A 27,274-nucleotide genomic window follows, 5' to 3' on the forward strand; every position below is an offset into this window, starting at 1 on the left:
GTATGTAATTCCCGGAAAGGGAGAGTGGGAATCATCTGACACACGTGATGAGAACACAAAGAACACAATATTCACGTGTTATTTATTTGTGCACAGATGAATGTATACATAGTATACAAATGCAGCGGATGAAAGAACAAGTCTTTTGCTGTACATAATGCAAAAGAAAATGAAACAATTCCAATTCCAAAGAATACAGGAACCATCTTTCAGATGGAAGATGTGGTTCCTCCGAACCAAAACAAAATAAACAACAGAATGGTATCATGGGAGTGGATTCTGTGCCAGGAAAGTACCTTTTCATTGACAGTGGATCTAAATGGAATGTAGAGCAAAACAAAAAGCCTTTTGTCACTTTCCTATGCATTGTAATAAAACAATTTTTATTACATAATAATGTAACACAGGCTTTATTAGAAAAGTCAGTAGAGAGGACAAAGTTTCAGAAATTGCATTGCTGATGATGTGACATGGTCTTGTAAAGTTCCTATGATAATTTACCAGCATTGCATTGAAATAGCTGAACTGAACACACTGTAACTAATAGTATTTACTTGAAACTCAAATTCTCAAATGACCATCATGCAAAAGGGGACAAGGAAGAATATCAGCATCCACTGTACTGCAAGAGGTAAGAAAGCTATGCTATGTCAAGTTCACGTGGTGAATCTGAGATGTGTCTCTTGCAAAGGCTTTCCTCATATTCAGTATCCTCATTTCTTTGGCGAAACATGAATACAATCTGAGCGTTGTGAAATTTGCACAGTTCAAGACACAACATTAAGAGGAAAATCATGCATTGCACAATACAAGTACATTATTTATTGAAAGGAATCATTAGTTATATAGTACATACAGTGCGTTTGAGTCTCTATGTCTATATATACACATATTGTTTCTTTCTCTTAAAATATTGAATTGTTTGGCCAAATTTGCACTGCTTTATTGCATCACTGGATTGATTAAAATCCGATTCATACTTGATTTTATAATTGCCATTTGCTGATAATATTTTCAAGTGTATAGGATATTTCATTAACAATTTTTAATTATCATATGAGAAATATTACTATCAACTGTTTAATCATGGAAACTGATAAAGGTATATTGTAGGGTTTTAACAAGACTTTAGCAAATAGTTCAGATTACAATTGTATTTTATTTTATTTTTTATGATATTTAATTTATGTCAATGTACCTAATAGATTAACAATTAACAATGTTAATAAAATTCCATTGTAAATACAAAAATATCATTTGAAACTAGTGCATGGACCAAACAGGTCTTATATTTTGCAGATACAGTACTGCATTTCACATTTCATTAAGATTATTACAGGACAAGATGGGGATGGTGAATCACAGATGAAAGATGTTCACTGTTTCAGATGTCAATAAATCAAGATAGCTAACATACTGCTCCATAATCCAGTTGCTGATTTGAAGGTGATTGAGTGTCTGGTGTCAAATACAGCAAGTCTATAGACCTGTATATAGACCGTACCTAGACCAGTGCTGTGTGTGCATTTGTGTTTTACTCTTTGTCTCACTAGAGGTAGAATGGCTGTGGCTGTGTCCAAAATCGTTCTTGCCTACTAAAAGAACTAAAATAATAAACAATGTATTAACCTTACCACATACGGTTTAGACCACACTGTTTGTTAAAAATATTTGCAGTAAGCAACAGATATCAACATACTAGGCTCGTCCATACTGAGAGGGTATCATCTAATGAGTAGGCGGGTTGTTCCCTGCCTTTTGTTCATTTTGGTACAGCCCCTCCCGTTTTCTGTTTATCAGCTGTTGTCAAACTCACGTGGATCTAATAAACACGATCATCTTCCTCAATAGTGTACAGCGAATTCATATTAGATTAAAAGCCAAAAGAAGTCCTGGCATTAAAAACACTCAATATTAGAAATTTCCCATACAATAAAACATTATATTTTTTCGCATACTCAAAAACCCTACTACTTAGGACACAAGTACAAGTATTCAGGCACTGCCAGTAACTCAACTGAAATGGTCCCACATTTTGTACCTCTACCACTTTCTTTCCCTTAGCTGTTTCAAATACCAACAATGCCATGCACTACGGGAGTTTGTCAGAGCCCAATAGGACAGCGAATGGGTTTTATTTTCAAGAGCATCACTGGAACAACACAAAGAATCAGCAGACATAGAACTTCTCTAACACAGCTGCGCTGTGCAGAAATCTAGTTCCTGTGGCTTCTTCATGCCAGAGCAGTGCTCTCTGGGTAGGTGCATGCCAGTCTGAGTGGTGCAACGCAGCGGCCGCCGCTTGAAGCCCCTTCCACATGTCTTGGAGCACAAAGACCACTGGCCTATGTCCCACATGGGACAGGAGTCCCCACATACCCTGGTGGCAGCCGGCCTCTGTAAGCTGTCACAGTCCGTGGCTGTTTTGCCCTCTGGGTCCGTACACTGAACCAGTCTACTCTGGAGCCCGTTCCCACAGGTCACGGTGCACTCTTCCCATGCCCCCGTCGACCACATGTTCGGGGGAATGGACTTGTGCGACGACTCCTTTAGCTTCACCTTGTTGCGGTCCATCAGGACGCTGTTCTGCGAATGGCTCCTCTCCATTTTCTTCAGGATGTTCTCCTCCTTATGGTGCTCCCGGGCCAGGAAGAATGAATAGCGGACCCGGGGAGGGGTCATCTTCCCCACCGAGAGGACCTCTACGGTCAGTGCTTCCTGGAGAGGCCTGGTGGCCTGGAGGATCTCCACAGCACTAGTGGTGCCGCTGTAGCGCAGCAGGCTGCCCTTCACAATTATGTCCCGCTCCACCGCTGACACCACGTAGTTCCCATTCAGAAGGTATTTGCCATGTCGGTTCTTCACCGCTAGGTAGTTGTCGTCGTTAACCAAGCCTCTGTAGCCACGCTGCCGGATGTCGATGTTGGACGCTCCCACAGGCAACATCACCACAAAGTTGTAGCCATGTCTGAAAAAAGTATGGTGACATAAAGTATGGTGACATAAAGTATGGTGACATAAAGTATGGTGACATAAAGTATGATGACATAAAGTATGGTGACATAAAGTATGGTGACATAAAGTATGATGACATAAAGTATGATGACAAAGTATGATGACAAAGTATGGTGACATAAAGTATGGTGACATAAAGTATGGTGACATAAAGTATGATGACATAAAGTATGATGACATAAAGTATGATGACATAAAGTATGATGACATGAAGTATGGTACAAAAAAGTAGCAGATTCTTGCATGCACTAGGAACAGCATACTGTGTGCCGGTCACTTACATGGGTTTGGTGAACAATCCGGACACTTTCTTGCATCTTTGGTTGTCCCCTCCACACACACCACACTTGTCATACTTCTTATTGGAGCTGAGCTTGCCGTCACAGCCCGCCTTGATACATTTCCCTTGGACACACACGGCAGAGGTGTCAGGAGAACAGGGTGTTCCATCAACAACCTGTGGGTTTGAAATAGGGGAATATATTAGTGAGAGAGAGAAAGGAAGCGAGAGAAAGAGTGCTTGTGTGTGTGTGTGTGTGTGTGTGTGTGTGTGTGTGTGTGTGTGTGTGTGTGTGTGTGTGTGTGTGTGTGTGTGTGTGTGTATGTGTGTGTATGTGTGTATGTGTGTGTGTGTGTGTGTGTGTGTGTGTGTGTGTGTGTGTGTGTGTGTGTGTGTGTGTGTGTGTGTGTGTGTGTGTGTGTGTGTGTGTGCGTGTGTGAGCTTGACACTAACGTAGAACTGATTTTTTACTTCCGAAAGCTCAAGTCACTTGGTCTGTAACACAATGCGCCAAAAAGGTAACTGGAAATAGTGTTGTATGATGCAAGGAACCCCTTTACAAAATTAAATGTATTATTATCATTACTATACCTATTAGTATACAGAAAATCAGACAAAAATGTAAGCTACCCTCTGCCTATTGGTATCTTTGCAGATTCAAGACTGTCTCAAAATACAACATTGCCCCTTTAAAGGCCCAATGCAGCCATTTTATATCAATATCAAATCATTTCTGCGTAACAATTAAGGACCTTACTGTAATAGATTTCCATTAAAATTGGCAAAAGCTGCTTTTTAACAATAAACAATATTTCAAGCAAGAATTTTGCTAGGACTATCTGGGAGTGCTCTAAATGGGGATGGGAAAACTGAAAACTAGCTGTTATTGGCAGAGAGGTTTGGAACTATTTTTGTTATTGTTCTATTAACCAATGAATCGCATGGTGATGTCACCATGGAAAGCCGGTACTCCCACCAAAGCAAACCTGCTGATTAGAATGTCCTGTGTTGAGTGTATTTTCAACCAGCAACTATCAGGAAATAATACTGATCAATTTTTTCACACTTTTACAGTGTTAGTTTCATCAGCAGTTGTACAATATGATATAAAGCACAGAAAAAACGGAATTTGGACTGCACTCGTTCTTTACGTCTCTCCTTGAGGATGATTGCAACACTAGGCCTACATTTACAACCAAATACTTTTTATGTCTTTATAAAATAATTTCCTCATTCAATGAATCAGGTGGAAAATGGCTAAATTAGGCTACTTCAAAGCAAGGTAACTAACTGAGACACGTTTATCTATAACATAAGGCAAAATATTCAGGTTTCAGGGGCTGCATTGGAGATATTTGTTAATTCTAAGAATATATTTTAAAATTGTCAGAATGACATGGCCAGTGTTGAATAGAGGGGAATCCCATCTTTCCAATGGTGTCAGATTTTGGGAGAACAGCAATACTTTGCATCCAGAGGACAATTATCCAATTCTGATCCAATTCTGATTGGAGTAATTGTTAGATATTGTAATTGATAGAGAGATATTCCATTCTAAAAGACCCCAAATGGATCCACACTTTTCTATCCAGCAACTATCTGGACCATCTAAAGACAGAACAGCAAACAAGAAAGTCTAAATATCAGAGTGCTCAAAAGGAAAGAGAGGTCTGGTATGTATTGATATAAAAGCTTGTTTCAGTGCTTGGTTGGTTGGTTGGTTGGTTGGTTGGTTGTGTAAATACTTGCCGAGATACAACAGCTGTAAACAACACAGTCCATGCCTGCTCTCTCTCTCTCTCTCTCTCTCTCTCTCTCTCTCTCTCTCTCTCTCTCTCTCTCAATTCAATTCAATTCAAAGGGCTTTATTGGCATGGGAAACATGTTTACATTGCCAAAGCAAGTGAAATAGATAATAAACAAAAGTGAAATAATCAATAAAAAATTAACAGTAAACATTAAGTCACAAGTTTCAAAGGAATAGACACATTTCAAATTATTCAAATTTCAAAATTATGTGCAAATAGTTAAAGTACAAAAGGGAAAATAAATAAAGATAAATATGGGTTGTATTTACAATGTTGTTTGTTCTTCACTGGTTCACCTTTTCTTGTGGCAGCAGATCACAAATTTTGCTGCTTGATTGCACACTGTGATAAATCTTGATGGCACACCGTGGTATTTCACCCAATATATATGAGATTTTATCCAAATTTGTTTTGGAATTCTTTGTGGGTCTGTGTAAACTGAAGGAAATATGTGTTTCTAATATGGTCATACTGTACATTTGGCAGGAGGTTAGGAAGTGCAACTCAGGTTCCACCTCATTTTGTGGGCAGTGTGCACATAGCCTGTTTTCTTTTGAGAGCCAGGTCTGCCTACGGCGGACTTTCTCAATAGCAAGGCTATTGTCACGAATATCACCGAAGGTGGCTCCCCTTCCGTCGTTGTAGCTGCCACCGATCCCTTTTTCCCTTTTTGTTTGGTTTTGTCTAATTGTTTTCACCTGTTCCTTGTTGGGTTTTTTGGGTTGGGGTTATTTAAGTTTGATTAGCCCACTTGTGTTTGTGCAGGCTTGTTGCTGTGTATGTAAGAGGTGTATTGTTTATTGTTGGGTTTTTGCTGTCCGAATATTACCAGTGGTCCTTGGGTTGTGTTTTACACCTGTGTTTTGGCTTCACCCATTTGTACGTGTTCCTGGTTGTTTTTCCCTCGAATCTTCTGCTCTCTGCGCCTGACTCCACAGGACCGGCAACGCTACCATCTCCTCCAGCGGGATCCGGTGCCAGCGCTCTGCGTATTACACCTCCGAGGGAGTACGATGGAGCGGCGGAGGGGTGCCAGGGATTCCTGCTTCAACTAGAGCTCTACCTGGCCACCGTTCGGCCGGCTCCCTCGGACGAGGAGAGCGTGTGTGTCCTCGTCTTTTGTCTGACGGGTAGAGCCCTGGAGTGGGCCAATGCCGTCTGGAACGTGCTCGACTCGGCGAGGGGCCACTACCCGAAGTTCACCCGCCGTTTCCGGGCCGTGTTCGATCACCCTCCGGAGGGCCGAGCGGCGGGTGTGAGATTGTTCCATCTCAGGCAGGGGACGAGGAGCGCACAGGACTTCGCACTGGAATTCCGGACCTTGGCCGCTGGAGCGGGTTGGAACGACAGGGCCCTGATAGACCATTACAGGTGTAGCCTGAGAGAGGACGTCTGCTGGGAGCTGGCTTGTCGGGACATTACGCTCAGCCTGGACGAACTTATAGACATGTCGATCCGGCTAGACCATCTGCTGGCTGCTCGCGGACGTTTTGAAAGGGTCCTGTATGTTCCACCTCCTGGTCCTCCCGCTCCCATACCGATGGAGCTGGGGGGGGGCTGCATCTAGGGAGACAGGAGGAGGAGGCTCCTCCTGTACCAGCTGTGGCTGAAGAGGGCACACTTCCGGTCGGTGCTGAAGGAGTCCATCTGGGAGTCGAGAGGGCAGGCAGAACACTCTTCAGTAACCCCAGGTGAGTCAGCACCACACACTCACTCAGAGCTTCCTGTTGGTCACATGTTTTTATTAATTTGTTTCCTTAAGTTTTCTCCTTCTCTCCAGCATAAGGCACTAGTCGATTCAGGCGCAGCTGGGAACTTTATAGATCGCGGACTCGCCCAGAGATTGAGGATTCCGTTAGTAAAGGTAGACCCCCCCCCTGCACTCCTTAGATAGTCGACTGTCAGGTTCAGGGCTGGTCAGGGAGGCCACGATTCCTCTGGATATGATTACGTGGGGGGATCATAAGGAGCGGATTAGCCTGCGTTTACCTGCGTTTCCGGTGGTGCTGGGGATTCCCTGGCTAGCTATTCACAATCTTAAGATTTCGTAGAGACAGGGAGCTCTCCAGGGGTGGTCTGATGAGTGTTCAGGCAGGTGTGTAGGATTTTCCATCGGTGCGACAACGGTGGAGAGTCCAGACCAGATTTCCACCGTGCGCATTCCCGCTGAGTATGCCGATTTGGCTATCGCCTTCAGTAAAAAGAAGGCAACCCAATTACCACCCCATCGACAGGGGGATTGCGTGATAAACCTCCAGGTAAACTCTGCACTGCCCAGAAGTCACGTGTATCCTTTGTCCCAGGAGGAGACGTTGGCTATGGAGACATATGTCACGGAAGCTCTGGGACAGGGGTACATTCGGACCTCCATGTCACTCGTCTCCTCGAGTTTCTTTTTTGTGAAGAAAAGGGAGGGTGGTTTGCATCCGTGCATTGATTATCGAGGTCTCAATTCCATCACGGTGGGTTTTAGTTACCCACTACCTCTTATCGCTATCGCGGTGGAATCATTTCACGGGGAGCGGTTCTTCACGAAACTGGACCTCAGGTGCGTGTATAATCTGGTGTGTATTCGGGAGGGAGATGAGTGGAAAACCACGTTTAGTACCACATCTGGCCATTATGAGTACCTCGTCATGCCGTACGGGTTAAAGAATGCTCCAGCCATCTTTCAATCGTTCGTTGACGAGATTCTCAGAGACCTGTACGGACAGGGTGTGGTGGTGTATATTGACGATATCTTGATCTACTCCGCCGCACGCATGTGTCTCTGGTGCACAAGGTTCTTGGGCGACTGCTGGAGCATGACCTGTACGTGAAGGCGAAGAAATGTGAGTTTTCCAAATGAGCCGTTTCCTTCCTGGGTTATCGCATTTCCACCTCGGGGGTGGTGATGGAGTGTGACCGCGTCAAGGCTGTGCGTAACTGGCCGACCACGGTAAAAGAGGTGCAGCGGTTCTTAGGGTTTGCCAATTACTACCGGAGGTTAATCCTGGGTTTTGGCCAGGTAGCGGCTCCTATTACTTCACTGCTGAAGGGGGGGGCCAGTGCGTTTGCAGTGGTCAGCAGAGGCGGACGGAGCTTTCCGTTGTTTGAAGGCGCTGATCACCGACGCGCCAGTGTTGGCGCATCCGGACCCTACTTTGGCGTTCATAGTAGAGGTGGACGCATCCAAGGCTAGGGTTGGAGCCGTGCTCTCACAGCGCTCGGGTACGCCACCGAAGCTCCACCCCTGTGCTTTTTTTTCAAAGAAGCTCGGGCCGGCGGAGCAAAACTATGATGTGGGGGACAGGGAGTTGTTGGCTGTGTTAAGGCCCTGAAGGTGTGGAGACACTGGCTTGAGGGGGCTAAGCACCCTTTCCTCATCTGGACTGACCACCATAACCTGGAGTATATCCGAGCAGCTAGGAGACTGAATCCTCGTCAGGCAAGGTGGGCCATGTATTTCACCAGATTTTGATTTACGATCTCGTATCGACCAGGTGCCCTCAACACTAAGGCCGACGCGCTGTCCTGCCTCTACGACACTGAGGACCAGTCCATCGATCCTACTCCCATCATTCCGGTGGCTAGGCTGGTAGCACCGGTAGTATGGGAGGTGGACGCGGACATCGAGCGGGCGCTAAGGTAGGAACCTGCGCCTCCACGATGCCCGGAGGGTCGTAGGTACGTGCCGCTCGCTGTTCGTGATCAATTGATTCGGTGGGCTCATAGTCTACCCTTGTCAGGTCACCCGGGTATTTCGAGGACAGTGCGAGGTCTTAGGGGGAAGTATTGGTGGCCCACCTTAGTGAGGGACATGCGATTCTATGTCTCCTCCTGATTGGTGTGCGCCCAGAGTAAGGCTCCTAGGCACTTGCCACGAGGGAAGTTACAAACGGCCGTGGTCCCATCTATCGGTGGATTTTCTCACTGATCTTCCCCCGTCTCAGGGGAGCACGACGATCCTGGTCGTTGTGGATCGGTTCTCGAAGTCCTACCGTCTTATCCCGTTGCCCGGTCTCCCTACGGCCCTACAGACTGCGGAGGCTCTGTTCACCCATGTCTTCCGGCACTACGGGGTGCCCGAGGACATTGTTTCTGATCGGGGTCCCCAGTTTACATCCAGAGTGTGGAGGGCGTTTATGGAACGTCTGGGGGTCTCGGTCAGCCTGACCTCAGGGTATCACCCGGAGAGCAATGGGCAGGTGGAGAGAGTGAACCAGGAAGTGGGTAGGTTACTGCGGTCGTATTACCAGGACCGGCCAGGGGAGTGGGCGAGATACATCCCCTGGGCTGAAATGGCCCAGAACTCATAAGCCACTCCTCTACCAACATGTCACCGTTTGAGTGTGTGTTGGGGTACCAGCCGGTTCTGGCACCATGGCATCAGAGCCAGACTGAGGCTCCTGCGGTGGAGGAGTGGGTGCAGCGCTCTAAGGAGACCTGGAGGGCCGTCCATGAGTCATTACGTCAGGCGAGTGGATGGCAGAAGAGGAGCGCTGACCGTCACCACAGTGAGACCCCCGTGTTTGCACCGGGGGACAGGGTCTGGCTCTCAACCCGAAACCTGCCCCTCTGCCTGTCCTGCCGGAAGCTTTGTCCGCAGTGTGTGGGGCCATTCAAAGTCCTGAGGAGAATAAACGAGGTGTGTTATCGATTATTACTTCCTTCGTATTATCGTATTAATCCCTCGTTTCATGTGTCTCTCCTCAGGCCGGTGGTAGCTGGTCCCATGCAGGAAGGTGAGGTTCCGGAGGTCCCTCCGCCCTCTCTGGACATTGAGGGGCCTGCAGTACCTCGTGGACTGGGAGGGGTACGGGCCGGAGGAGAGATGCTGGGTCTCGGTGGGGGACATATTGGATCCATCTATGCTGAGGGAGTTCCATCGCCTCCATCCGGATCGCCCTGCGCCTCGCCCCCTGGGTCGTCCCCGAGGCCGGTGTCGAGGCGCTGTGGGAAACGCGTGTCGGGGGGGGGGGGGGGGGGTACTGTCACGAATATCACTGAAGGTGGCTCCCCTTCCTGTTCGGGTGGCGCTCGCCGGTCTACTAGCTGCCACCGATCCCTTTTTCCCTTTTCGTTTGGTTTTGTCTAATTGTTTTCACCTGTTCCTTGTTGAGGTTTTTGGGTTGGGGTTATTTAAGTTTGATTAGCCCGCTTGTGTTTGTGCGGTACTCACCTTTGGAGCAAGGACATAGAAGTAGCCTGTTCCATTGGCTCTGCAGATGAGCTTGCACTTGTCCTTGGGTGACACTCCAGAATATTTGGGGACCCACACCACAGACGCTGAGAGCCTGTTGGTGTTGAGGCTGAATCCGTTGAACGCCTCACACTGCTCCTCACGGAAGCTTTTTCCTATGGATTGTATGCTTATTAGTAACGTGGATCCATACGAGTACACATCTGTAAAAAAAACATGTGGGTCATCCTTTAATGAAGCAACTTATAAAGGCTTTAGGACATTCAAAAAGTCTTCATGAGCACTACATACATGCTTGACAATTTTTTAGAATATTTAATAAATAAAATATGGTTGGATAGGTGCAGTGTAACGTGTTGATTACATCTGGTGCATTGCCAAATGTGATATTACCTTTTTGCCACTGTTCATATAACATGACGTTTGCTTGTGAATGATTTCTGAAGCTTCTGTATAAGCTTTACCATGGACTAATGGCTTTCTTTAACATTTCAAAATGTAATTTTAAAATGAGACTGTTGTTTCACACGTATTTTTACATATTAGCATGTCAGCAAATCTCATTTCTTGTGGTAAGGAAGCAAAATGCATTTTTCGAAATAATGTAATTAAGGATTACTTAAAACACAATGAGTTCTACCTGGTTCTGGGCAGGCGTCCAAATTGCAGGAGCGATGCTTCACACGGAGTCCTTGGCAGTATTTCCCCCCATATTCTGGAACAGGGTTGTTACAGTCTCTTTTGGCCAGCTGAACTCCTCCCCCACAGGTTCTGGAACATGACCCATACACACCCCACGTCCCCCATCCACCGTCCACCTGTAGGAGAACTACACACATTTAGAACCTGTACTCTAAATTACACGTAGAACCAATAGTAACATTTTAGTGTATATTCAGAAATATAGTTTACAGTACATATTATTACAAAGATATAGATGTTTCATTGTTGTTAGATTGTGAAATCATTGTATTCATTGTGAGATCAGTCTCTATCAACATCTATATCAATAGTAATAACTAAGCAGATCAGAACACTGACAGTGAGTGTGCTCATGTAACAGTATTACTTTAAACAGTCCCCTCGCCCATACCCGGGCGCAAACCAGGGAGCCTCTGCACACATCAACAGTCACCCTCGAAGCATCGTTACCCATCGCTCCACAACAGCCGCGGCCCTTGCAGAGCAAGGGGAACTACTACTTCAAGGTCTCAGAGCAAGTGACGTCACTGATTGAAACGCTATTTAGCGCCCACGCTAAGTAAGCTAGCCGTTTCACATCCGTTACACTCACCCCCCTTTTGACCTTCCTCCTTTTTCCGCAGCAACCAGTAATCCGGGTCAACAGCATCAATGTAACAGTATAAGTTAAAACCGTCCCCCTCACCCATACCCGGGCACGAACCAGAGACCTTCTGCACACAACAACTGACACCTACGAAGCGGCGTTACCCATCGCTCCACAAAAGCCGCGGCCCTTGCAGAGAATGGGGAACTACTACTTCAATGTCTCAGAGCAAGTGACGTCACCGATTGAAACGCTATTTAGCGCACACTGCTAACTAAGCTAGCCGTTTCACATCCGTTACACTCACCTTGGTCTTATTGGTATTGTTCTTGTCGGTGCACACCCCTCGGAAGCAGAGCTTACTGTTGCCACAGCTGGTGCCATCGGCCCAGGGGAAATGACGTGTCTGGCAGACCAGCTGGCCTCTGGCCTTGCCCGTGCACCACAGCTTGGAGCAGTGCTGCATGTAGGGACAGGGCTTGGAGCCCGTACCGAAGGCCAGCTCACACTGGCGGTGGAGGCTGTAGTTGGTGCCTGGGAGGCTCTCAGGCAGAGCCAGCAGTTTTTGGGGCTGATCCAGAAGACAGTCCCCTTTCGAAGAAAAACAACCACAGAGTCAAGATATCAGCTGTGCATGTCATGTATTGTCATGTTGTGTCCTGTTCCTGTTCTTTCTCTTCACCCTGTCTCCCTCTGCTGGTCGTATTAGGTTACCTTTTCTTCCCCTCTTTCCCCCAGCTGTTCCTTGTCTTCTCTAACTACCTCGTTCACCCCTTTTCCCACCTGTTCCCTTTTTCCCTCTGATTAGGTCTCTATATCTCTCTCTGTTTCTGCTTCTGTCTTTGTCGGATTCTTGTTTGTGTTACTCATGCCTGAACCAGACTATCGTCGTGTTTGCTGCAACCTTGTCCTGTCCTGTCGGAATCTGCCTGTTCATCTAACCTTGTCCTGTCCTGTCGGAATCTGCCTGTCCATCTGAGCCTACGTGTGTTTCGTCATTAAAGAAACTCTGTTTTGTTAATTCGCTTTTGGGTCCTCATTCACGCACCTGACAGAAGAATCCGACCAAGAATGGACCCAGCGACTTCGGATCCTCTCCACTCAGCCGTCGAGATCCAGGGAGCGATGCTAGGCAGACACGAGCAGGAATTGTCTGCTGCTCGACATGCCGTTGAGACCCTGGCCACCCAAGTCTCCAACCTCACAGAACAGGTTCACCATCTCCGCCTCGATCCACCGGCCACTTCCAGGGCTTTCGAATCTCCGGAGCCCAGAATCAATAACCCGCCGTGTTACTCTGGGGAGCCCACTGAATGCCGCTCGTTCCTCACCCAGTGTGATATTGTGTTTTCTCTCCAGCCCAACACTTACTCCAGGAGCACTGCTCGTATCGCCTACGTCATATCCCTCCTTACTGGACGGGCTCGTGAGTGGGGCACGGCAATCTGGGAGGCAAGGGCTGAGTGTACTAACCAGTATCAGGACTTTAAGGAGGAGATGATACGGGTTTTTGATCGATCTGTTTTTGGGGAGGAGGCTTCCAGGGTCCTGTCTTCCCTATGTCAAGGTAATCGATCCATAACAGACTACTCTATTGAGTTTCGCACTCTTGCTGCCTCCAGTGGCTGGAACGAGCCGGCTTTGCTCGCTCGTTTTCTGGAGGGTCTCCGCGCAGAGGTAAAGGATGAGATTCTCTCCCGGGAGGTTCCTTCCAGCGTGGATTCCTTGATTGAACTCGCTATTCGCATTGAGCGACGGGTTGATCTTCGTCACCGAGCTCGTGGAAAGGAGCTCGCGTTCTCCGTTGCCCCCCTCTCCGCATCACTACCATCTTCCTCTGCCGGCTCGGGTGCTGAGCCTATGCAGCTGGGAGGTATCCGCATCTCGACTAAAGAGAGGGAACGGAGAATCACCAACCGCCTCTGTCTCTATTGCGGTTCCGCTGGTCATTTTGTCACTTCATGTCCAGTAAAAGCCAGAGCTCATCAGTAAGCGGAGGGCTACTGGTGAGCGCTACTACTCCTGTCTCTCCTTCAAGATCCTGCACTACCTTGTCGGTCCATCTATGCTGGACCGGTTCGTCAGCTTCCTGCAGTGCCTTGATAGACTCTGGGGCGGAGGGCTGTTTTATGGACGAGACCTGGGCTCGGGAACATGACATTCCTCTCAGACAGTTAAGGGAGCCCACGGCCTTGTTCGCCTTGGATGGTAGTCCTCTCCCCAGGATTCAGCGTGAGACGCTACCTTTAACCCTCACTGTCTCTGGTAATCATAGCGAAACCATTTCTTTTTTAATTTTTCGTTCACCTTTTACACCTGTTGTTTTGGGCCATCCCTGGCTAGTTTGTCATAATCCTTCTATTAATTGGTCTAGTAATTCTATCCTCTCCTGGAACGTCTCTTGTCATGTGAAATGTTTAATGTCTGCTATCCCTCCTGTTTCCTCTGTCTCTTCTTCACAGGAGGAGCCTGGTGATTTGACAGGGGTGCCGGAGGAATATCACGATCTGCGCACGGTGTTCAGTCGGTCCAGGGCCACCTCTCTTCCTCCACACCGGTCGTATGATTGTAGTATTGATCTCCTTCCGGGAACCACTCCCCCCCGGGGTAGACTATACTCTCTGTCGGCTCCCGAACGTAAGGCTCTCGAAGATTATTTGTCTGTAGCTCTTGCCGCCGGTACCATAGTCCCCTCCTCCTCTCCCGCCGGAGCGGGGTTTTTTTTTGTTAAGAAGAAGGACGGGTCCCTGCGCCCCTGCATAGATTATCGAGGGCTGAATGACATAACAGTGAAGAATCGTTATCCGCTTCCTCTTATGTCTTCAGCCTTCGAGATCCTGCAGGGAGCCAGGTTTTTCACTAAGTTGGACCTTCGTAACGCTTACCATCTCGTGCGCATCAGGGAGGGGGACGAGTGGAAGACGGCGTTTAACACTCCGTTAGGGCACTTTGAATACCGGGTTCTTCCTTTCGGCCTCGCTAACGCTCCAGCTGTCTTTCAGGCATTAGTCAATGATGTCCTGAGAGACATGCTGAACATCTTTGTTTTCGTTTACCTTGACGATATCCTGATTTTTTCACCGTCACTCCAGATTCATGTTCAGCACGTTCGACGTGTCCTCCAGCGCCTTTTAGAGAATTGTCTTTTTGTGAAGGCTGAGAAGTGCACTTTTCATGCCTCCTCCGTCACATTTCTCGGTTCTGTTATTTCCGCTGAAGGCATTAAGATGGATCCCGCTAAGGTCCAAGCTGTCATTGATTGGCCCGTCCCTAAGTCACGCGTCGAGCTGCAGCGCTTTCTCGGCTTCGCGAACTTCTATCGTCGTTTCATCCGTAATTTCGGTCAGGTGGCAGCTCCTCTCACAGCCCTTACTTCTGTCAAGACGTGCTTTAAGTGGTCCGTTTCCGCCCAGGGAGCTTTTGATCTCCTCAAGAATCGTTTTACATCCGCACCTATCCTTGTTACACCTGACGTCGCTAGACAGTTCGTTGTCGAGGTTGACGCGTCAGAGGTGGGCGTGGGAGCCATTCTTTCTCAGCGCTCCCTCTCTGACGACAAGGTCCACCCTTGCGCGTATTTTTCTCATCGCCTGTCGCCGTCGGAACGTAACTATGATGTGGGAAACCGCGAACTGCTCGCCATCCGCTTAGCCCTAGGCGAATGGCGACAGTGGTTGGAGGGGGCGACCGTTCCTTTTGTCGTTTGGACTGACCATAGGAACCTTGAGTACATCCGTTCTGCCAAACGACTTAATGCGCGTCAGGCGCGCTGGGCGCTGTTTTTTGCTCGTTTCGAGTTCGTGATTTCTTATCGTCCGGGCTCTAAGAACACCAAGCCTGATGCTTTATCTCGTCTCTTCAGTTCTTCAGTAGCCTCCACTGACCCCGAGGGGATTCTCCCTGAGGGGCGTGTTGTCGGGTTGACTGTCTGGGGAATTGAGAGGCAGGTAAAGCAAGCACTCACTCACACTCCGTCGCCGCGCGCTTGTCCTAGGAACCTTCTTTTCGTTCCCGTTCCTACTCGTCTGGCCGTTCTTCAGTGGGCTCACTCTGCCAAGTTAGCCGGCCACCCTGGCGTTCGGGGTACGCTTGCTTCCATTCGCCAGCGTTTTTGGTGGCCCACCCGGGAGCATGACACGCGTCGTTTTGTGGCTGCTTGTTCGGTCTGCGCGCAGACTAAGTCCGGTAACTCCCCTCCTGCCGGCCGTCTCAGGCCGCTTCCCATTCCCTCTCGACCGTGGTCTCACATCGCCTTAGATTTTGTCACCGGACTGCCTTCGTCAGCGGGGAAGACTGTTATTCTTACGGTTGTCGATAGGTTCTCTAAGGCGGCTCATTTTATTCCCCTTGCTAAGCTTCCTTCTGCTAAAGAGACGGCACAAATCATCATCGAGAATGTTTTCAGAATTCATGGCCTTCCGTCAGACGTCGTTTCGGACAGAGGTCCGCAATTCACGTCTCAATTTTGGAGGGAGTTTTGCCGTTTGATTGGGGCTTCCGTCAGTCTCTCTTCCGGCTTTCACCCCCAGTCTAACGGTCAAGCAGAACGGGCCAATCAGACTATTGGTCGCATCTTACGCAGTCTTTCTTTTCGCAACCCTGCGTCTTGGTCAGAACAGCTCCCCTGGGCAGAATACGCCCACAACTCGCTTCCTTCGTCTGCGACCGGGCTATCTCCTTTTCAGAGTAGCCTCGGGTACCAGCCTCCGCTGTTCTCATCTCAGTTCGCCGAGTCCAGCGTCCCCTCCGCTCAGGCTTTTGTCCAACGTTGCGAGCGCACCTGGAAGAGGGTCAGGTCTGCACTTTGCCGTTATAGGGCGCAGACTGTGAGAGCTGCTAATAAGCGTAGAACTAAGAGTCCTAGATATTGTCGCGGTCAGAGAGTTTGGCTCTCCACTCAGAACCTTCACCTTAAGACAGCTTCTCGCAAGTTGACCCCGCGGTTCATTGGTCCGTTCCGTATTTCTCGGGGCGGCAGGGTAGCCTAGTGGTTAGAGTGTTGGACTAGTAACCGGAAGGTTGCGAGTTCAAACCCCCGAGCTGACAAGGTACAAATCTGTCGTTCTGCCCCTGAACAGGCAGTTAACCCACTGTTCCCAGGCCGTCATTGAAAATAAGAATTTGTTCTTAACTGACTTGCCTGGTTAAATAAAGGTAAAATAAAAAAATTAAAAAAAAATTAATCCTGTCGCAGTGCGACTTCTTCTTCCGCGATATCTTCGTCGCGTCCACCCGGTCTTCCATGTCTCCTGTGTTAAGCCCGTTCTTCGCGCCCCCGCTCGTCTCCCCCCCCCCCCCCCATCCTTGTCGAGGGCGCACCTATCTACAGGGTCCGTAAGATTTTGGACATGCGTCCTCGGGGCCGTGGTCACCAGTACCTAGTGGATTGGGAGGGGTACGGTCCTGAGGAAAGGAGTTGGGTTCCCTCTCGGGACGTGCTGGATCGTTCGCTGATCGATGATTTCCTCCGTTGCCGCCAGGTTTCCTCCTCGAGTGCGCCAGGAGGCGCTCGGTGAGTGGGGGGGTACTGTCATGTATTGTCATGTTGTGTCCTGTTCCTGTTCTTTCTCTTCACCCTGTCTCCCTCTGCTGGTCGTATTAGGTTACCTTTTCTTCCCCTCTTTCCCCCAGCTGTTCCTTGTCTTCTCTAACTACCTCGTTCACCCCTTTTCCCACCTGTTCCCTTTTTCCCTCTGATTAGGTCTCTATATCTCTCTCTGTTTCTGCTTCTGTCTTTGTCGGATTCTTGTTTGTGTTACTCATGCCTGAACCAGACTATCGTCGTGTTTGCTGCAACCTTGTCCTGTCCTGTCGGAATCTGCCTGTTCATCTAACCTTGTCCTGTCCTGTCGGAATCTGCCTGTCCATCTGAGCCTACGTGTGTTTCGTCATTAAAGAAACTCTGTTTTGTTAATTCGCTTTTGGGTCCTCATTCACGCACCTGACAGTGCAAAGCTTTTTGTAAACCATTACATAGTCATATTTTCCAGCCCAAATAAGTGCAAATACCTGTGCAAAAAAACGAGTATTTTTTAAAACATTAAACAAGCGTTGAAGCTCGTTATATGTCACAGTCAGCTAATGCAGATGTTGAACAGCAACAGTATTTGACATGAGAGGCCCACGAACTTCAATGCTATTGCTTCCAATTGCATTGCCCCATTCAAGAACTCCAATAGTAAGAACTGTTGAGATTTGCTGCAAGAGTGAGAACAAAGTCTGATGTTTTTCAAAGGAGGGGGGGCATGTATACATTTGTATGACAGCTATAATTTACACAAGCAGAACTCACACGCACATGCATGCACATTGTATGACAGCTCCAATTTACAGAGACCGAGCTGAGTGGCTGACTGACCGTGACCTCTGTCCAGGAAGTCTGTAATGATGGCTGCACTGCACACAGACCAGGGGTTGGCACGGTCAATCTGGATCAGCGTGGGGGACATCATGTGGTTGTCCTTGAGCTTCCCAAACACCTCCTTGCAGGCGTTCACATTGTCATGGGGCATGTTGAAGACATGGCCTGAAGGACAGAAGAAATAGCACAGGGAGGAAATATAACCAGAATGACTAGAAAATCTGTAAATACAGAACATTGGTTTGAGAATACCAGGTTATTTCATCATATTCTCATCATCGTCATTTTAGTCAATGTCAATCATCATCAACCAATTCCAATAATGTTCTAATTCACGAGTCAAGCTCATTCCATGGAGGGCCGAGTGTCAGCGCCTTTTAGCACCTCCTTTGTATTTAATTGAGAAATGAAGGTCACTAATTACAAAGGAACTCCCCTCACCTGGTTGTCTAGGTCTTAATTGAAAGGATAAAACAAAAACCTGCAGACACTAGTCCCTCCATGGAATGAGTTTGACACCCATGTACTAATTAGAGGATGATTTAAAAAAGAGGAAAAATCCCATTCTCTGCTCAACAAGCCATTGAGACCTTGCTATTGTCGAGTGGTGGTTTGGTTGCAGATATTTCCCCCTTTTATTAAGTTTGCCTTGTCCATTTGTTTTGCTCAGCCTGCAGTAGCTCACGACGCTAGCCTGGCCTGGTACCAGCTGCTCATGTTTGTAGTGAAGACCACTGACGGTGGAACATAATCACAGATTCATTGGGACGAGGACAATGAGAGTCAGGGTGATTTACTAGTCTTCTTCAATGCATCTGTTCACGGCAGGACTGAAGTTAGATCGCCATACTTCTCTTCTAAATCATACAGCATACAATTATACTATATGTTGTAGGGCTAGTATGTATTTTATACACTATGTTGTGAAATGTCATGTATTCACTTGAACTCTATCCCACTCCAAATTTCAAACCAACCACTTTTCACAATGCTGTCATATGAAGTTTAATAGTCACAGGCAGTGGAAGGAAAACTGTACGATGGAACTGAGGACTTTGTTTCCAACAACAAGGCAAGTCATCTCATCCCACACGGAAATGACGACTTCGCAAAGGGATGTCAAATATGACAGTCCTTTTTGAAGGAAATTCTATAATTAGTTCATAGAAGTGTGCACCTTAAACCAGTGCCTCTCAATGGGGCCTCACATCTGCTAGTACTTCCCCATCTGTTTTCAGGCTTTACTTCCTTCACAGCTCCACATGGATGATTGAAAACACTTGATGCAACTGTCACTTGTTGTCCCATTAATAATACCAGCCTTGACAAAAATGGCTTCAGTGGTAATGAGACTGTTGGACAGAATGACACCCATTTCACTTGATCAAAGGAAGAAGGTGAGAAAAGTTCAAGAGTTTTCAATGGGGCCATGTTTTTTTTCCCCCACCAATGTCTGACAGATTAGAATTGGTAATCAAATTTTGTCAAGGACCCCCTTGGGCAGTTCACACATTGAGGGATTATGTATGCTCTTTGGTCCAATTTACAACATCTCATTTCTATGGAGATTGATGAACTTTGCAGTACATCCGCAACAACAGACTACAATTGAATTAGTTAACACCACATGACATCATCAACACCTATCATCTTTTGTGCAAGACGTGCATAATGCTTACATGTTCACTCTGGCAATAACATAATAACATACAAGTCTACTTGGGCATCGACATATTATCAATTAGCTGTGAACATCGAAGACGACAAGATGCCCAATGAAGAGCTCCGTGGCCTGCTTGTCAGATGTTTCTACCTCCCTGCCTGGCTGTTCCATCCCTCCTTTCAAGATACAACTTTATGAACCTCCTATCATCTAAAACTGTGGAAGACCATCACCCAAGTACTGCCAGATCCCTGCATTTGTTTTGTAAACATTTTTGTTTTTTGTTGTTTTTATTTTTAATAGTGACTTTGATTCTACCTGTAATGAAAAGCACTATATAAAATAAATAAATATGTTATTATTATTTAGTCTTCACATGTTATCTAGAACCTATAAGGGTTCTTTGGCTGTCCCCATAAATCAAAGCACCACGATGTCACAATAGCCTGCACATTTTATTCTGGTTTGTAAATGCAGAGTTCTGTGTATGGTTGGTTCTCTGCATGGCTCTGGTCTGTATTTACAAATAACTATCGTATAATGTAGATGACAGTATGGTAGGCGGCCGGCAAAATTGTCGCTATTTTCACAAACGGAACAGGGTCAAATTATCAGATCTTAATACTTTTTGGTATTAAATTGCCTGGACCAATATATCTATTTGAAAACAGGGGGGCAGGTAGCCTAGCGCTTAGAGTGTTGGGCCAGTAACCAAAGGTTTGCTTGTTTAAATCCCCAAGCCGGCAAGGTGAAAAATCTGTTGATCTTCACTTGAACAAGGCACTTAACAGCCGTCAATAATGGCTGATCCCTGACCATGACCCCGCTCGCTGAGAGTGTCTCAGGGGGAGTTGGAATGTACAAGAAACACACTTGTACAAGTTACCCTCTTGTACATGCAGTGAAACAGGACAAATATAAGCACCCCTATTTGAGTATACAGTGGGGCAAAAAAGTATTTAGTCAGCCACCAATTGTGCAAGTTCTCCCACTTAAAAAGATGAGAGAGGCCTGTAATTTTCATCATAGGTACACTTCAACTATGACAGACAAAATGAGAAAAAAAATCCAGAAAATCACATTGTAGGTTCCTCCTTTAAAAGTTGTGTCATACTGAGGCACACCTTGTGTGCTGCTGCAGCATTCTGTGGCATGTCATAATTGTCAGGCATTTTTTCTGTTAATGCAAGCTAATTTGACCTCCAGAGGGCATCTTTGAGAAGCATTCGATCGTCTTCCATATTGGCATTACCAGAGACGGGGAGGGCACGCGGGAGACAATTCCCCGACGGGGAGGAAGGAGTAGGCTGTCCTTGTAAATATGTAAAAAATAGTTAAAAAAATAAGTCATCCTGGAATGAGTAGGTGTGTCCAAACTTTTGATTGGTACTTGCTTAATTAATTAGATTAATATTATGGTGTTTCTATTCCATGAAAAAATGAAAAACCCTCTGGGTAGGATGAAATGGAAAATATGGCGCTGTACAATGTGACGGTCGGCAGTACAGTACTGGGCTATTTAGCTAAAGAATCCCTGTGTCGTGCGGATGGGAGACTGTGGTATGTGTGTACATGTGAGAGAGGGAGAGAAAGAATGCTGTAACATACCTCACTCTCCATTGTCTTACATTGGATTTGCTTATACTGTATAATCTACTCTAGGAATGTGTGTGAGAGTGTGGATTTCTTTAGATATTGTTTATATACAGTACCGGTCAAACGTTTGGACACACCTACTCATTCAATGGTTTTTCTTTATTTTTAGTATTTTCTACATTGAAGAATAATAGTGAAGACATCAAAACTATGAAATAACACATATGGAATCATGTAGTAACCAAACAAATGTTAAACAAATCAAAATATATTTTATATTTGAGATTCTTCAAAGTAGCCACCCATTGCCTTGATGACAGCTTTGCACACTCTTGGGATCCTCTCAACCAGCTTCACCTGGAATGCTTTTCCAACAGTGTTGAAGGAGTTCCCACATATGCTGAGCACTTGTTGGCTGCTTTTCCTTCACTCTGCGGTCCAACTCATCCCAAACCAGCTCAATTGGGTTGAGGTTGGGTGATTGTGGAGGCCAGGTCATCTGATGCAGCACTCCATCATGCTCCTTTTTGGTCAAATAGCCCTTACACAAGCTGTAGGTGTGTTGGGTCATTGTCCTGTTGAAAACAAATGATAGTCCCACTAAACACAAACCAGATGGGATGGCGTATCGCTGCAGAATGCTGTGGTAGCCATGCTGGTTAAGTGTGCCTTGAGTTCTATATAAATAACAGTGTCACCAGCAAAGCACTCCCACACCATCACACCTCCTCCATGCTTCACGGTGGGAACCAGACATGCAGAGATCATCCATTCACCTACTCTGCATCTCAGACACTACAAAATTCTCAATTTGGACTCATGAGACCAAAGGACAGATTTCCAACAGTCTAATCTCCATTGCTCGTGTTTCTTGGCCCAAGCAAGTCTCTTCTTATTATTGGTGTCCTTTAGTAATGGTTTCTTTGCAGCAATTCGAACATGAAGACCTGATTCACGCGGTCTCCTCTGAACAGTTGATGTTGAGATGTGTCTGTTACTTGAACTCTGTCAAGCATTTATTTGGGCTGCAATTTCTGAGGCTGGTAACTCTAATGAACTTATCCTCTGCAGCAGAGGTAACTCTGGGTCTTCCTTTCCTGTGGAGGTCCTCATGAGAGCCAGTTTCATCATAGCGCTTAATGGTTTTTGCGACTGCACTTGAAGAAACTTTCTAAAGTTCTTGAAGTTTTCCACATTGACTGACCTTCATGTCTTTAAAGTAATGATGGACTGTCATTTCTCTTTGCTTATTTGAGTTATCTTCTGTATACCACCCCTACCTTGTCACAACACAACTGATTGGCTCAAACGCATTAAGGAAAGACATTCCACAAATTAACTTTAAACAAGGCATACCTGCTAATTGAAATGCATTCCAGGTGACCATCTCATGAAGCTGGTTGAGAGAATGCCAAGAGTTTGCAACGTTGTCATCAAGGCAAAGGATGGCTACTGAAGAATCTCAAATTCAAAATATATTTAGATTTGTTTTTTCACTTTTTTTGGTTACTACATGATTCCATGTGTGTTATTTAATAGTTTAGATGTGTATACACACCTTCCTAATATTGAGTTGCACCCCCTTTTGCCCTCCGAACAGCCACAATTCATCGAGGCACGGACTTTACAAGGTGTTGAAAACATTCCACAGGGATGCTGGCCCATGTTGACTCCAATACGTCCCACAATTGTGTCAAATTGGCTGAATGTTCTTTGGGTAGTGGACCATTCTTGATACACACGGGAAACTGTTGAGCATGAGAAACCCAGCATCGTTGCAGTTCTTGACTCAAACCGGTGCAACTGGCGTATACTACTATACCCCATTCAATGTCACTTAAATTATGTGTCTTGCACATTCACCTTGTGAATGGCACCCATACACAATCCATGACTCAGTGGTCTCAAGGCATAAAAATCCTTCTGTAACCCTTTTCCTCTACACAGATTTAACTAAAAATGGTTCTTCTAAGGGTTCTCCTATACACCAAATCAGAACGTTGTTTATAAACAGTCTGATTTGGTGTATAGGAGAACCCTTAGAAGAACCATTTTTTGTTCAAGGTAAAAATCCTTTTGGTTCTAGGTAGAACACTTTTGGGATCCACGTAGAACCCTGTCCATAGAGGGTTCTACATGGAACCCCAAAGGGATCTACCTGGCACCAAAAGGGTTATCCTATGGGGACAGCCGGAGAACCCTTTTGGAACCCTTTTTTCTTAGAGTGTTCTGGTAGATCTGATCTGAATGATACCGATAATACACAGTAAGAGTGATCTTCACTCACCCAGTTCATGAGCAGTGGTGAAGGCTGAAGGGAGACCGTCATCCTCGATGACAGAGCAGCTTCTCTTGGGATCACACATAGTTCCCACATCTGCCATGCCTAAGGTGTCACAGGTTGTGGCTCCACACAAGTCCTGTTGCAGAAGACAAATGAAATGTGATCATCTGGACAATGTGATGAGATGGGGAGATGTGTAGGTGTGTAATGTAATTTGTCTTATCATTGGGTTTACTTGATAGCTACCTACACAAATAGCTAGCTAGAACAAAGTGTTAATAAGATAAATGAATTTAAAAAGATTAAAAGCAATACAAATAAGTTATCCAGTAGGCATCTACTGAGGGAGCTAAGAGCTGTGTTGTGTGCGTATAAGTGTGTTGTTATTTCATTGCATATCCACAAATCTTTTGGTAGATATTAAAGCAGAAAACACTTACAATCTGGTCCATTGTTCTGGTTGGGCCCATTTCTTTATCTCTCTCTCTCTCCCTGTCTCTCTCTCTCTGATGTGCAAACAATCTGGCCCAGTGAGCTAACCCTTTAATCCGCAAGATGCTTAGGGAATGTTACAGCTGTCAGAGAAGAACTATTCCACTGCCACGTGCCAAGAGGTCTGTCTGACAATGGAACTGATAAAAATGTATTGTACAACACTTTCAAATACAAGTTTATTTGATTTGAGTGTCAGAATTCTTATCCGATACAACTGCATTGTTCATACAAGTACATTAACACAATGCCTCTAGCCTACAATATTCAATTCAATAACCCCCTCCCCAATAAAGTCAATAAACACTCTTTATCCCTACAGGGTAACTGTATAGGTCAAGGCATCTTCGCCATGTAAGTGGGATCATTTTACACCACTTTGATCAAAGTTGGACAGAATCAGTCTCAGAATGAAATGTTATGCATTTTGCTATGCACTCAAAGAGAACCAGTGCATCAGATTGCTTCCAGCCAAGCTCGGCTTAATGGAAAACAGACAGACTGGCTGAGTCCAGGCTGAGAGGCAGGACTAAAGGCTCACAGCTGGAAGTGAGTGGATCATCACAGAGAAATGGATACTTCCCATTCCACCATATGAGTGTAAAATCCTAGCTCTGGTCCAGGGCGTTAGTGCTAATACTGAGGATTCTGTTAGCAAGCTGCACTGAAGCCCTGTACCAGAGCTAGTGAAAACCCTGCCTGGCCTGTTCTACCTGTGGCATTTCTCAACTCAGGTTGGGATCATAGAGAATGATAGAGGCCTCTAGTGACCAAAAGGCAGTTTTAGCATGGGCAGCGCCATTGAGGGCTTCTACCATGCTTCCGCCAATTTAAAGTAGTCAAAGTAGTGAGTGGGGATTCCTATGCGTTGTAGCCTCAATGGTGCTGCCCATGCTTTCACAGATGCTATAATGGCACAGATATAAAGACGAGTCCTCTATCTACCTCTATGGTCGGGATGGAAAAATAGGTGACCGGCTATACCCACTTTCCTGAAAGATGTGAAACAATGTTTGTTCATACGGTTCAATCTTGTTCCATGAGCATGTTTTTTGGCTCAGTGATCCTAATAGTGTGGACCTTTATGCTAAATCTTCTGCAACGTGATTCATGATAGGAAAAAGGAGGGGGACTTTTAAGATGTCAAGACAGATGTGATGCTTGTTAGCTGTGCAATTGCAAGCAATGTTTTCATTTTTTGCATTGAGTAAAAATTTGAATTTGGAAGTGGAATTTTAGTGGATTTCCTTAATAGAAGAGGAATTGACACCCAAACCCACCTTGTCTCAGCATTACCAGGCTGCACCTAAACACACAGGGATGTGTCTATAAAAGAACACTTAGTATTGTATTTGCAGATAATGTATTGGGTTACATAATGAGATCATTATTCCAAATGGAAATAATTGATGATTGCATGGAAGCTAATCTGCAAGCAAACATCAAAAAGAGTTGGCACCGTGTTACCACCCCTTACCTGTTTGGTGAATAGGATTGCAGTGTCCCAATATTCAGGGTGCTTGTCATTGTATTTGTTTAAATGTTTCTGCCAAGAACAGAAACTGCGTAGAGTGAGGGCAGCATTGGTGGAAACCTTGGGTCCTTTCTCTGCTTCGCTGATCACCATGAAGCCCACTACCACTATGTTTATGTAGTTCATGATGCTGGGGTGCTTGTACAGCTTCGCAGCAACAGACATCAGGGTCAACAGGTAATGTTTCAAGTCATCCCCGTGAAATTTGGCCATAGACTCATCAGCCACGACAAGAACCTCCACAAACCTAGGGATGGAGGCAAACCTTTTTGATCTACCCAAGCTCTTCAATACAGTTTCAGTCAGGCTGTCCATCTCCAGTCCTTTAATGTGTTTATGTTTCTCAAAAGACCCTGAAATGCTTTGGGTCAAACCAGGTCCTACTCCACACCTGTTCGTGGTGGAATTGCCGCTGGAGTCCCGGTCGCGTCCCCGGCGGCGTATGACGTGGGTTCCTCTCACCCTCTCGTTCGAAAGCTGATTGATGAAATATTCCATGCCCTGGTAAGAAAAGGCGCCTTGTAAGCCTTTGCAGAGGCTCAGCGCAGCATACGATTCCTGGTCTGCATTGACATCGCCAGAGTAGAAGCAGTGGCTCAGGTCTGTGGCTGCAGAGGAATTTGATGCTAAGGAGCCGCTGTGAGGAGGGATGTTGGGCGCAATAAATGTAGAATCCGGTAAAAGGTTGAGATAAAATTCTTGACTGAAAGCCGTTATTTTAAAAACAACTAGTTGGTCATTCTTTCTCTCCTCCGTCTGTCGAATAGTATGTATTTCTAAATGTTTATAGTCTAATCGAACAGGTACGCAAAAATCTATTTCGATGCAATAGTTCAATTTTGCATATAATAGGACATCCATAAAAATAAACAGAGAGCCAATAAACGTAGTCATATTTGCAATGCAAAAACTATTACTTATCGATTAATCCGCCACTGTCCTTGGTGGTACCAAGTCTGCATGTGATCCAGTGCGCTGTGTCAGAGAGCCGCAGTTGAGCGTCCTCAAAGGATGAAAGACCAAAAGATGTGATCGATTCCCATCTTGAACCAGACTATTGAAGCCAGCCTGCTCTTTGGACTTGGTGAGTTTGACTCTCAGTCTAGAGTCATGTTTATAAACATCGGGAACTGTCAACGGAAATGTGGGGAGGTCCTTGGAAAAGCTCATTGGACATGGTCTAACCCCTTGGTTTATGCTTTGAACCGCATCCACTTGTAGCGCTCTAAATATTATTATCACATGTGGCACAAGCTGAACTGTCTCCTCCCACTATCCGAACCAAAAGTGCGTCTCTGACGCAACGGGTTGAACACTCATCGACAACCACAAAGTAGCCTACTAAAGTAACACTTTTGGTACAGTGCCAATTGTACAGTGTGAGTTATAGATTCAGGTGAAACTAATATGACTTAATCCGGCATAACTAATCGATTGATTAAACTATAATATTATACAAACTAATTATCGTACAAGGTAACTAGGCTTAATGACCTAACAGTTCAAACTCCATGCGTAATGCAAATACACCCAAGAAATATTGAGAAATAGCCTAATAATATTTCCAACAATGTCTAACCTGCTCTAGGCTATAGTTTAAAAAAGAACGACACCTGTTGCGCCTGCAGTAGAGTGCGCATCTCTGGTCATTCCCGCGCGTAAAGGGCATCTAATTTTTTTTATGGTCCAATACTACCACCTTGTGGTTGAAATGTTTACTCAGGACCTTACCTAAAATAACCTACTTTTTATATAGCGCTAACGTGTCCTT

General features: G+C 45.9%; 1 protein-coding gene across 2 annotated transcripts; it reads right to left on the reverse strand.

Moving 5' to 3' along the window:
- Positions 1-65: 65 nt before the first annotated feature.
- Positions 66-26,941, reverse strand: LOC110503769 (A disintegrin and metalloproteinase with thrombospondin motifs 15). Of its 2 annotated transcripts, none has more exons than XM_036961912.2 (8): positions 25,447-26,941; positions 23,481-23,613; positions 17,932-18,099; positions 11,881-12,164; positions 10,926-11,103; positions 10,265-10,440; positions 3,297-3,472; positions 66-2,968 (listed from the first exon to the last, which is right to left on the reverse strand). In XM_036961912.2, the coding sequence occupies exons 1-8, from the start codon at positions 26,395-26,397 to the stop codon at positions 2,191-2,193; spliced, it is 2,844 nt and encodes a 947-aa protein (XP_036817807.1). In that variant the 5' UTR covers positions 26,398-26,941; the 3' UTR covers positions 66-2,190. The 2 variants fall into 2 exon arrangements, with proteins under 2 accessions (XP_036817807.1, XP_036817806.1); XM_036961911.2 differs by having other exon boundaries at positions 10,265-10,488.
- Between the last annotated feature and the right edge of the window lie 333 nt (positions 26,942-27,274).

The sequence above is a fragment of the Oncorhynchus mykiss genome, chromosome 24 (assembly GCF_057628025.1).
Source record: "Oncorhynchus mykiss isolate SJ-2025 chromosome 24, ASM5762802v1, whole genome shotgun sequence".
In the NCBI taxonomy this organism is placed as follows: domain Eukaryota; kingdom Metazoa; phylum Chordata; class Actinopteri; order Salmoniformes; family Salmonidae; genus Oncorhynchus; species Oncorhynchus mykiss.

Coding starts and splice junctions, on each gene's coding strand:
- LOC110503769 (XM_036961911.2), bottom strand. CDS start 26,397: ATGACTACGTTTATTGGCTCTCTGTTTATTTTTATGGATGTCCTATTA. Junction 10,489..10,925: donor GGACGCCTGCCCAGAACCAG/GTAGAACTCATT, acceptor TTTTTTTTACAG/ATGTGTACTCGTATGGATCC. Junction 3,473..10,264: donor TCTATGTCCTTGCTCCAAAG/GTGAGTACCGCA, acceptor TCAAACCCACAG/GTTGTTGATGGAACACCCTG.